The sequence below is a fragment of the Corapipo altera genome, unplaced genomic scaffold, assembly GCF_003945725.1.
Source record: "Corapipo altera isolate COAL_440 unplaced genomic scaffold, ASM394572v1 23b, whole genome shotgun sequence".
Classification (NCBI taxonomy): Eukaryota; Metazoa; Chordata; class Aves; order Passeriformes; family Pipridae; genus Corapipo; species Corapipo altera.
The window spans coordinates 3,973,457-3,986,088 of NW_020884885.1; the positions used below are offsets into that span (position 1 = coordinate 3,973,457).

Genomic DNA, 12,632 nt, shown 5'->3' on the forward strand with positions numbered 1-12,632 from the left:
GTCTCAAAATGGCACCTCAGAGTCTATTTCTGAACAGGGTAACTGCTACAAATCCATACTGAATAACTGGGCCCTAGTGATCTTTGGTCAGAGATCATTTTACTTGCAAATAATTTCTAGGTGCTCTGAGGGTACAGTCACAGTTGACTAAGGAGTAGAGAGCAAAAATAAAATCCAGTGGAAAAAGAGGAAAAGACAAACTAGTGCCAGGGAGCGTAGAATCAGGAAAATAAAAAAGGGGAATAGAATAAAATAGAATAAAAAAGGAAAGAAAGGTAAACTTTGCACATGCTTTAGACTCCCAGAAGGATTCAAATGTCTGTCTGAGATCCAAATGACAACAGGAGCTGTCTAAAGGTGGAAGACCTCTCGCTCCAGGTCCAACTTCTAGCTTGAAAAGGGTCCCACATAGATATGGACTATTGTATCAGACACTGGACACATCAGTCTTTTTTTAAAGGCAAAATTACCTTAGATAGATATTTGTGCTACATAAGCAATAATCAAGGCCAAAAATAGCCTCAAGGTGCTACCATTGGAAAAGCTAAGAAATCTGAAGAAAAGTTTTGCATGGAAAATATCAATATCATTCAGCCATTCACCTCTTATATTTTGCTCTTCTACACCCAACACAGTAAAGAGGTGTCTGCAATGTCCCTAGACACTAGTTCCAAATTATTCCAAAGTCTCCATGAATTTAAAGCAGCATGTTGAGGTAAGATAAACAAAAGCACCTGCAGTGGCAGAGGTATTCTGCCTGATCTGACATGGAACAAGTGAACCATAGAGTGGGTACATGTCTTGGACATGCCCCAAGAGCATGCCTGAAAGGTCAAAATTGGTGACAGCACACTGAGACTGCACTGACCTCATGAGCTGAGAACAGGCAGGGCTCAGCCCTGTAGCTCCAGGACCCTCCCAAAGGAGGAGTGCTCATCCAGAACAGTATCGTGGGCTCATTTCCTGGTTGTGTCATGAATTTCCCTAAAGAAACCATGTATTTCCATCTGCAAGGTGGAGATAACAAACCTCCCTCATTTTCCATGGTCACTGTAAATACAAACCTAGAAATACCATAGAAGCAGAGTGTTTCCACAGCAAGTAACAACCAGAGTCCATAGGCAGCATTTACACACAGATCCAGAACAAAGCAAAACAAATGTCAGGAAAACCTGCAAGCCCTTCTGGGTCTTGGGTGACATATCTGCAAAACACCCACCATCTTTGCTAAAAAGACAAAACTCCTACACAACTGCCTGCTGTCTGCTTTCTGCATGATCCACAAGTTCTTCTTGGGGGCATCCCTTGGTGCTGCCCACAATGATCTCTACACAACAACACACAGGCCTCAAGCACCCAGCTTTCTGGGGTGCACAAAAAGAAGACTGGAAGCTCTGAAAATTGGAATCTCTGAGGTCTTTGTCCTGTGCTGGGGACTGCACCTGGCTTTGACCCATGCAGTGTCCTACAGCAACAGGTGATCTTCCCCAGCAGCTCTGCAACTAGCTAAATACTTTCCTTCTGCTATGCTTCAGTTGAGACTTTTCTTCATTTGAGAAAGAAATATCTCAATTACTTTGTTTCTGCCACTGCCCAAAGTTTTCCTTAACTCACGAAAACCAGAAGAAAAGCAGGAGGACCTGATCCATAAGCCCAAGTGGGAATCAGGTTTAGCAGTCTGGTGTGAAGGCAGGATTTAAATCCAGAGTAAAGGCCTACTATATCCCATTTTTAACTCGATGGCTTATTCTACAAGAACACGGTAGGGCTAGGGAGGTGCAAAGGGAAATGACATGCAGCCAATAAGAAAGACAATGACTAAGCATAGCTTGGGCCCAGACAAACCAGCTGGTTTCCTTACCTTCTGCTCCAATAGATACTAGTTTGACTCCTTTGCTGGCAATGAAATCCAAGGCCTTGTTCACATTGGATATTTTGTGCACTCGCATTTTGCCTCTTTCAGGCTTAGCCAAACGTTCACCTAATAAGAAAAGAGGAAAAAAAAAAGTGTTACAAAACAATTCTGAACCTGTTTTTCCCTGGTGAGTGTTTCCCACGCTGGTGGCTCCCATGGCTCAGCCAGGCAGAGAGCATCCTTTCAGGACAGCCCCACTCACAGCCCAGGACAGCCCCAGAAAGACAGAAAAGTACCTTTTGTTGTATCAGATATAAGTTAGTAACAGAGAACCTGTCAGAACCTCACCTTTTCAGAGCAGGTTTGTATCAGCGGTGAAAAGGTCAGCTGAAACCCCACTGAGCTAGGCAGTAGAACCTCCATGAACCACAGATGAGGAGGATGCTTGGAAACAGCACAAATTTCCCTCCCTGACAAAGGCAAGTGAGGAGGTCTCCTCCAGCATTTGCAACATCCAATTTACAAGGCAAATCTCTCCATGGAAGTCCCAACAGTTAAATATGAGAGTGATCTTATAGCTTGCCTTTTCTTACCCCCATCCAAGAAACAGACCTCCTACCTCTCTGGTCTCGACACTGAACGGCCAAAACTGCCTCTCTTTCAGGAAATAAAATAATTCTTTGGCAAGAGGCTTTATAACTGTCAGGACTGTCATCTCAACTCCTTTCCATTAAGTTTGATGTATTTGTAACTGTATACAAGCTCTCTTACACAGTCATTCATTTTAAATGTTTATAATGAGGCACAGAGAAGGAAGCAGCCTACCCCTGAGGTAAGAGCAGGTTAATCTCTGACAGAAATCAGTCTTAGGATAACAACAGTTCCTGACTGCAACAAAGCTGAAAGACTTGGAAAAGTCTTTATTTATTTGAAAGAGTTGTATTTATTTGAAAGAGTTGCATTAAGTGCAATCATGTCCTTCCTGATAGGCTGCCTGTAATTATGCTCACAGTCTACTTTTACTAACAATAACTCAACACTCAGAGTAAGCAAATTAAAGCTTGGATGGACAGGTGGACTTTTCAAAGGAACTTCAATTAGAAATATAATTAGATGCGATATCAGGAATCATCTGTGTGTGACACACAACACCAAGAATGAACAAATGTCCACTTTCAGATCACAAGCTCCAGAATACAAAACGATCTAAAGAAAATCCAAGTATGTTTTGCACTTTAGGGAAAAAAAAAGTTATAATTAAAAAGAGATCAAATAGGCAAGTCTAGGCAAGTAATTTTTCACCTGACCTACTCAGTTCCAAAAGTCTCCTGCTGTATCTTGAACTGAATATTGAAGCCAATGCCTGCTAACTCAAAACCTTTATTCAATGCTTAAGTGTGAGAAAGAAAAGTACTTGGCTTGTTTCCCAACACAGGTGTGAGGAAAAGCTAAAACAGAGAAAAAATATTATCTTCATAACCATGCCCTACAAGAAAAAAAATGCTGGAAATTAAAATCCTATAGAAATGTTTCAGTGGTTACTGCAGGCTGGTGTCATTAGCTCTCACGCTTAAGGATAAAATGAGATTAATTTTCAAAATGTAACATGGGTGTCTGGCAATTTAAGTAAAAAAAAATGTATTCTATGCTACTACCTCCATCCTAGGATTAAAAAAAATCTGTTTTACTTTAATGGAACCTTAAGTACACATCATGGTACCTTGCTTTATTTTTCCACTTGGACAATGCTAGTAATTCTTAAGAACAGTTGAAGCATTTTTGTGACAGTTTCACAATGACATTTATACATTTAGTTTTACAATAGACCTAAGAAGACTTATGCTACCAAATGTCAACAAATGGGCTGAGCCAGCTAAAAAATAACCATTTTCTTCAGCTCATGTGACCGTAAAACCAGCCTTGCAAAAACAAAAATAAAGACAAGCGATTAGGTTTCAGCTGGAACAGCAAGTTGATCCAATTCACCTTGTGGCCGCATGTGCAATGCCAATACAGGAGGAGAGCAGCTGAACTGCTCTCCCTGAGGCTGGGAAGAGCAGAATTGTTCCCCCTGACAGCAGTGCTGGTGATTACAAAATTGCAGTCTTCCTTTCTCAGATTAGAATCCTTTTTTTGTGTACTTTTGAAGTTCCAAAACCAAGTAGCTATTTCCTTCAGACTTGGACTTTATTACAAATTTAGTTTTCCAGAAAAAAGCATCACCTGGTTCCATGTCATATATTATTAATGATGCAGACTGTTAAAAGGAAGCCTGCTAGAAATATGTTCTACTTTCAGCTATTTGCATCATTGCTTTATTTCTCAGTACTTCTCCCAGCTGAGACAATGAAAATGGTCTACTCGCTTCCATTCTCTGATTCTCATGTACTAGCCCAAGGCTGTACTTTAAGCACTAAACAATGCAAGGATGTGTTGGCATAGAAGTTGTTTACTACAAGTTCATTTAGGAAAAAATTCAATTAGTTCCTCCTTCTGTTGGGGGGGGAGAAAGAGTCTTATAACTTTATTTTAAAAGTACTAAATGTCAGTTCAGCCTTTTTCAGTCTTGTAGTATTATTTTTAAAATGGCTTTCTCTGGGGAAGGAAACACATGGTGAAAAACGGAATTGTATCTTTTGGGGCAATTTCTAGGGGAGGCTGCAGTTGTTACTTCCAGCGGCAGAGGACCTGCAATGAAGTCTCAGGACTGTCTGTGGAACTTCTGCCAGTGCACAGAGACTGGGGAACCAAGGGGCTCTGGTGGAGCTGAAAGAGGACCTGTCAGCAGCACAGCTCACCGCCAGAAGGTACTAGGCTGACTAAAACTGAAACATGTTCCTCTTGCAGATCTTGCTTCCCAACTTTGAGAAACTGCATCAAATGGGAAAATTGCTTCCTACTTGCCCTAGCTGCCTGGTAGCAATGTGCTCCCAAGGACACACATGATGTCTGTCCTGAAACAGGTCTCCCACAGTCCCAGTGACAAAGTCCCTCTTCCACCATAGGGCCTCCAGTAGCTTCCCTCATGCAGGCTCCATCCTTCCTACTATGGCAGGGTGGCAGCAACCACTCCACAGCAGGGGCAGAGGGAGACAGCGCTCCCTCCCTCACTTCCACACATCCCATCCATACAGCCAGGTGGAGGAGGCACTCAGCTCTGCATGGCTCTCAGCCAACCTGGACCAGCGCTCTCATGGCTGAAAGCTCTTCTGGCCATCATCCTCTGGGTTAGAGATCAGCCTCATAGAGTAACCCTGCCCATGCCAAATTCCCATCAGCAGCTCTGCAGCTCCCCAGTATATGTGAAGAGGAAGGTGTGAGCCAAGAGCTGAAAGGCAAGGCCAGAAGCTGGAACTAGAGGGTTAATAGTCTTCCAGGGACTCACCCTTTTGGCAGATGATGAGTGGGAACCATGGCAAGAACTTACAGACAAGCCCTTAGCCCTTGCCAAACATCAGGAGACCCCCACATGCTGCTCCTCAGATAGGCTGGTGCTTCCCCAACTACAGACCAAAAGGGCTGCTAGTACAGCCAGCAGCTATATGATCTGTATGATCAGTGGGGCTCACAACTGATAATGGAACTGCCAATGACAGAAATAAATGGGGAAAAAATGTGCTAAATTTATCTTCTTTTGCCACTTAGGAGAACTTAGTTCTAGCTTCTGCTGACTCTAGGGAAAGGATGCTCAGTCTTATGTGTGAGAAGGACCATGGTCTCTGGTGGGATGCAGTCCCCAGCTGCTCTCTGTGCATTTGCCCACTCATCTAGCAGCAAGTTGCAGGCACAGAGCCGCTCTGCACTGGGATAGGTACACGCTCTGCCCACACCACCTGTGCAATTGGAAGCCGCTAGCTTCTTCCCAAACTGAGGCGGATCTGACAGGCCCTGCCACTGGGCTCCCAAAGGGACAATAGGAGAGGAAGAGTGGGAGACAATGCAAGGAAATTAAGCAGTGTGAGACAGGAGACCCTCTGCTTTAGCACTGAGCCTCATCTGCCCTCTCCTCTACATACTTCTCTCCCCTTTCTTCCAGTCCAGTGATTAGAAAGTAAGCCATCAAGGCCCATCTGCCCTGGTGTCCAGGCTGCAGCCCTGCCTCTGTAAAGGTACCTAAATACAGAAAGAAAAAAAACCAATACGACTTTGCTACCTCATTTCTTACAGGCACTGCAGAAAAAATGTGCACGCCGCAAAGCTCTGATAGTGTTTTGAACTCTGATTCCTCCAAACCACAAGAATGGGCAAAACCCCTGAGGTTTCATTCTATATTCATAAATTCTGAAAAACACTGACAGTATACTGATAGCATGTTTGCAGAAACTGGCAAAGAGGAAGAGGAAGGAAAGAAAAGAAGGGAGAGAGGGAAGGCAGTCTGAGTGCTTCTATCATGGCCATTTTGGAACAAGCACCAAGGTCAGGAGTGCAAGTCACTGGGTTGCTGTAACTGGCTCAAAAGCCACCAAAAGACAGTCTGTGAGCATACAATCCCAGTTTCACACATACAGTCTTACTCTCTCTTAGTGCCTCCCATGACACTTTACTAAGGTATTTATTTCATCAGTACATCAAAAGGGATTACTGCTTACATGAAAAAATCCCTGGGAGATATCCATCTAGTAGTGGGACGTTTGTGACTCGGAGTAAAAACAAATACAACCTAATTTGTTCATGCCACTGCTTTTATTTCAGACTGAGTTTTTTGAGATTTTGCTTTTCTGGGGGATTTTATTTTCCCATGAAGGCTTGAGCTTTCTGAGTTCAGATTAAAACTAGAATGGAATGACTTCAGTCACAGCTGAAACTGAAGAACACAAAAGATTTATTGGTTTGACTCCTCTCTTCAAATAACTTCTATCGTACTCCCACTGCCATGTGGCTTTGGTATGATTTGCCAGTGCAGCATTCCCACACTTCCCAGAGCTGTTTCATCAGCCCTGCCAAGCAGTAAAAGCCATTGCTTGAGCCTTCACAGGAAGCAGTGCATTCCTGACAGGCAGAGAAAAGCTGAGCGGCAGGAGCAGGAACACAGTGGGCAGCCTGCACAGGCCATGAGCTTTGGAGTACATTTCAAAAGTACATTAATGGTCACTGCTGGAGACAGATATTCATTAGGGAGAAATTTGTTCTGAATCAGGAAGCAAAATCTGCAGCATTACAGCCCTTGCAGTCCGTATTCTGCAAGAAAGGAGGAGGAGGAGGAGGATGGATTTCAGCACAAAGATGCTTGAGAACTTGAGAACACCACACATAACCTCTCTCACCTGAAATGACTTCCAGAAGTAACATGAGTTTAAGACCATCCCTGAAATCTTCCTCTATATTCTCAATCTGTGTCCCAGCCTTGCGGAGGTGAGAATTACACCATGCTGTAAATGTCTAAAACATAGGAAAGAAAGCAAGAAAAAAAAAAAAGGCAGTTAGTAATCTTCACAGAAACAAACCAACAGTTCACAACCAAAGCAGTGCTGCTAGGTACCATGACAAAGGTTCAAATCTTGTTAGGTTATCACCTTTCCACACGATGTCCTTATGGACCACAAGGGATAGCACCTCTAAATATTCAAAGAAGTTGCAAGGTGTTCCCATAAAAGAGAGAGTCTGAGTCAGACTGTCACATTACAGTTCCAGCACATCTGATTTTCTGGAGAGGCTTCTCATTTTCTGTTTGGTTTAGAATACCTCAAAACCTATTTTAAAGCATGCTCAGATTGCTAGGGACTCCAGCGATGTTAGATGACACATATTAACATAATATGAAGGAGAACAGAGAACAGCATTTCAGATCTTTTTGTCTCTAGACAGGTGCTTGAGAAAAAAAAGAACCATTCTTACACATCCAATTGCCTCTGGTCTGCTCCATCCCAGCAAACACTGCAACCCTTAGACAGACAATAAGGGACAACATGTTGAGCTCCTCAGCCACATAAACCACATCCCAGTAGTGTCTGTCCTGCTGCCTCCATTCTCACTCACTAGCTGCTGAGTAGACTTCCCTTCCCTGTGACTGTCCCACCTTCTCCCCCTCCCCCATCATGTGAAGGAGTAAATACTTTCTGAATAATGACGCTATTATCACTCATTTCAGAAGTGCAGGTCCTAGAAAGGATATATGTAACGAATACTTAGCAACACTACTGTCTAGCACAGCTCCAAACTCCTACTATTTGAGAGACTCTGGGCAGATGCACCACTGCAGCCATCTCAATAATAAAAATCACAGCCACTCTGTAATTAGTGATACTGTGTACCACCACTGGAAAAATGAGTTCGAAGTGTGGGACAAACTGAGATACAAACCACAACATAGCCAGTAGTACTCAGGATAAACAAAACTCTTTTTTGAAAGCACCTTCTGACCTCAAGTGGTCAGGATAAAAGGATCTCTCATATGAGAGGAATTAATTCCACCACAACAGATGACATGACATTTTCTGTGGTTACAATTTGTAAGCCCATGCTCTGAGCAATGGGCATGTGGGGCACTGACAGGGGAGAGACCGCCTCTTCCAAGAGATGGGATAGTAGGGATCATCTCAAAAGAGCACTGTGTGAAAGGGTCTGAAAGAGAAAAGTGCTGCCAGTTGATGGTCAAAACACAAGAAGCAAATATAAAACACCTTAGACACCTCTGTGTGGCATAGAGTTAAACAGGTGAGAATCATAGAGCCAAACTTGAAGACGCAGAAGCTGTTTGACACAAAACTACTGTTCGAAGAAACCAGGTCTTTTAAAGAGGACAAGTTTGTTCAAGTGCTAACAAATGCATTTCACAGTGTTTGAATAGGACACCAAGTAAACCCTTTCCTTTGTACAACCAGATAACCCCTCAATCACTCTTTAAATAGAAGGGTGAGGTTTCTCAAAAATAACCAAGCTCAGTGCTACTACAAGAAAACTCTTCCCTCCCTCTCCCAGATGTGATCTGAGAGCCAATTCAACTCACTGACCCAGCAAAGAACTGTTTACTTTCTTAAGGCTAGTCTTCTGCTCAGTAGTGCACGGAGACAGTTCAGCAGAGTCTAACAAGCCTCTGCAGGAGAAAATTTGGCATACATGGGCCAAGCAGGAGGGTGGAGTGGACCACAGCAGCCATTCTGTCTTAGGCTGCTGGGGAACCACAGAAGTAAGGACTCATACTGAAGAATAGCATGCCAAAAATTTAAAAATACTTCATGACTGCTTACACCACACACAGGATTTCAAAAGAAACATTACCCCGAATGGCAAAGGGCTTGTTCTCAGTTGTATCAAAGCTGCGTTTTCACTACTAACCTGCTTTCATTTGAGTTTGCCAGACTATAAATAGTGTGGCAGAATCTTTACTTGTAAAAAGCATTGCTCAACAGCTGTCGAGCTTCCCACTGCTGTGCTCTGTCCTTGCTCTCCACTGGGACTGTGGGATAGAGCAGGATAACAGTGCAGCTGTAAATACTTTCATGGCAATGGCCCTTTAGACAGATGCACATATTGTGAAAGTCTGGGATCTCTTTTTTCAAGATGGCCTGGTTTCCTCCCAGATTTGGAAGTCTGGAAAAAAAGAAGTGTAAGACATTAAGCACCTTTTATTGCTTTTTCTTGTTAATCCCCTGAGAAATAAAAGAGGTGTGTTTGTTTTTTTTTTTTTCAAATAAGAGCAATTTTAATTGAAAAAGGGCCCTGTATCCTGAAGTACATCCTTTTGGCCCTATATTCTTCATTCTAGTGCCTGAACTGTATTATAAGAAGAAAGGTTAACTTACTTGGCTCCCTTTTGCTGCAAGGTTACTTCACTCCTCCAGAAGGGCAAATGAGAGCATACATGCTTTCAAATGCTACATCATCATCATATATCAAGATATGAGAGCATGTTACATCAGAAACATTGTGGATGCCCATGAACCTCCTTCTCATATTTGGAAAGCAGACAAAGCAAGATACTTAGAGGTAGTGCCTGGTCCTGGGTGACATTACAAAACTTGTATTGACTTGAGAAGGAAGCCTGAGATCCAACTCACAGGCCACAAGGTTGCACTTTTATTTCTTGTATGACTTCTCTGAAACAACTTTAGTTTTGTTTTCCATCAGCCCAAAGCAGACCAGAAAGCTCTGCTTTAAATCACTGATAATCCTAACAGAGCTCAACAACGCATCCCTCTGCACAGTTTGAGAGTGGAAGAGGGTGACCAGGTCTACATTTCCAATAAACACAGATGAAATTATATGCAAATCTTCTAAATTTTGCATTATTATAAAGTCTGGCAGGATAGCTAGATCAGTTAAAGTATTTTTATTGCTGCAAAAGTCACCTAGGGCTTGAAGGAAAACAAAGTCACAGAGCCACCACTCCAGGTTCTCTGTTGGAGCTATCTCCACCTCATCATGACCTTAGACATGCTGCAGTGAAACAATCCTGCAAAACATTGTCATTAGCCATGAGTGGAAGAACCAACACCCCAGCTTTTCAAGAACATGGATCATGAAGGGTTGATAGACAGAACACACACTTCCCACTAGATAACTCCCAGATGTGCAGACATTTTTTCAAGGCATCGTTCAGGCTCAACATGAACTCCAATAAGCATAATACCATGAGCAGCACAACAGCACATGCAAACAGCAACCATCAGCAGCCCCGTGTGAATGCATTAGGCCATTTTACAAGAAAGTAGGATTATGAATACTTCTAATAACTGCAGTGGGATTCACAAACTATATTCTTCACAGACCAACCCAGAGCAACATCCTATCAAAACACAATCATCAGAAAACAGCTTTATGTTGCATTTGCTGCATATACTGCACAGGGGTAAAATATCTTCTTACTTAAAAGTAGTAAAATGGAAAGAGATTTGACAGACAGATAGATAGGAGAAGCCCAGAGAAATGCAGCAGAAAAGTGGAGGGGGGGGCAAGAGAAGGGAGAGCTGAAATTTTTTTTGTCTGCTGAGACTCGTAGTCCTGGCAGTCTTGTTTAGACTCATTTTTACTGCCTTGGCTGCACGCATCTGCACAGGATACTTTTTATTATTCTAGGAAACCTACCGAAACCACCCACTCGCCCCATCCACCTTCTGGACAGCACAGCCACTCCTCCCCACGCCCTCAGTCACAGATAATGCTGGCAATTGGCTTGGGTGGCTGCTAAGCCCTGCTGTGCTGCCTGTCACCAGCAAACAAGTTTTCAAAAGTGGAAAGGCCTGTCAAGAGCAGCCAGCTAACTTTCTGGTGCAGGTCCAGCCCTGGGATTAGCCAGGCAAGAAAAAAAACCAAAAACAACACCCCCACCTGCATTTGCTGGGGTGAGGTGAGTTGCACCCCAGTTCAGAGGGCAGAAATACACTGCCAGGTGGGAAGCTGTTCTGAAGCAGCAGATCTGCTTCCTTGCTGTCTGCAGACACAGAATCCTGGAGATTATTCTCCTGCTTACTTCTAACTCCCTGCCCCAAAGACAAGAAAAGAAATACTCTGTTAATCTTGAGGCTTATGGAAATTTCAGAGGTGGAAAACTACTCACTGTTAAATAATAGCACAAAAACATACCAGCAAAAGCCTCACACCATAAATTTTCTATGGTAACTGCAGAAGAGGTGCAAACAGAGCTGTGTTTCTTGGCCCTTCGATTTTTCCATATACTTAATTTCATTTTTGGACACATAGACCACCAAGGCCCCCCCACAGGTCTGCCTCTTGTTCAGTGTTCACAATAGAGGATGTCTGATGAAGGAGCACATGTGAGTTTGCATGCACACGGAGATGCATTTCTCATTATTGCTCTCTATGTTCCCTGCTCCCATCTAGCTATGATTTGTAGCTTGCTTTTTTTAAATATTTTTTTTAAACACCCCAGCTTCATCAGCAAGATCTCTGACACAAAGATCAACTCTTGCTATTTGTATGCTGGGTGCTGCATGAACAATAGGACCTTCATATTCTACCACAATATAACCTGTTAGATAATAAAAAGAATAACAATGTTACTAAAAGCAAGTAAATATGATTAACTGTTCTGCTCCCTCAGCATATTTACTGTTAGGGTATCCTTTATAAGCCTACCTGCATACCTATTTTAACAGGAATGGACTTCCTTTTTCTCACACAATATGAAAAGTCCTTGCTTCTTCACTGTATTAGCCCTTGCCCAGTCATGAGTTAATTAAAAAAAAACAGCCAGGCGACTGCTAAAGATCCTGCAGCCAAAACTCTAATGAGATACCATCTCCAGCTAGCTCCTTCCAGGTATCCCTCAGTCCTGCCAACTGCAAACCTACCTGTATTACTTGTGCATACACATATGTACTCTCTGATACTCTTTCGTACTTCTCAAACATTTGCTTTTGTTTCTGAAAGCCAATAACCTTTCCTGTCCATGCTGTCCTTTCCAATTTGGGTACCTTTCTGGAACTAAAGTGGCTCAGGCAATGTTCCTGAAACCTAAGAAAGCGGGACAGTAAGTCAACATTTTAAAGTTTAAAGAATGCTTCTGCCTGGAAAGCAGCAGTGCCGTGACACCATTCAGAGTAGATCTAGAGAGCTCTTTGCTGCAAGAAAACAGTCATAAGGCACTTCAGCTGCTGAGCAATTTCAGCAATGTAAATGTCAAAGCTACCACAACCATATAAATGACAGATATTAAAAAAAACCCCAGATGGGCAGTTTCATCTCTTTGTGGTTGTAGCAATGACATTCCAGCTTTATCTGACCTTTACAGATGCTCTTTACTTCTCTCCTTGCTAAATCACTCTTCCATATAGCCCTGCTTTCCATGGGTGAATGTAAACTTTCTGACACAGCCAGG

General features: G+C 42.9%; 1 protein-coding gene across 6 annotated transcripts in view; it reads right to left on the minus strand.

Moving 5' to 3' along the window:
- The window catches only part of ACTN1 (actinin alpha 1), an 88,623-nt gene that overhangs the window by 39,293 nt on the left and 36,698 nt on the right, over positions 1-12,632 (minus strand). For all 6 annotated transcript variants that reach the window (XM_027642151.1, XM_027642152.1, XM_027642153.1 and 3 more), the window contains exons 2-3: positions 7,120-7,234; positions 1,862-1,981 (exon numbers count right to left, since the gene is read on the minus strand). In XM_027642151.1, coding sequence (XP_027497952.1) covers positions 1,862-1,981; positions 7,120-7,234 — 235 coding nt within the window. The remainder of the gene's footprint in view (positions 1-1,861; positions 1,982-7,119; positions 7,235-12,632) is intronic.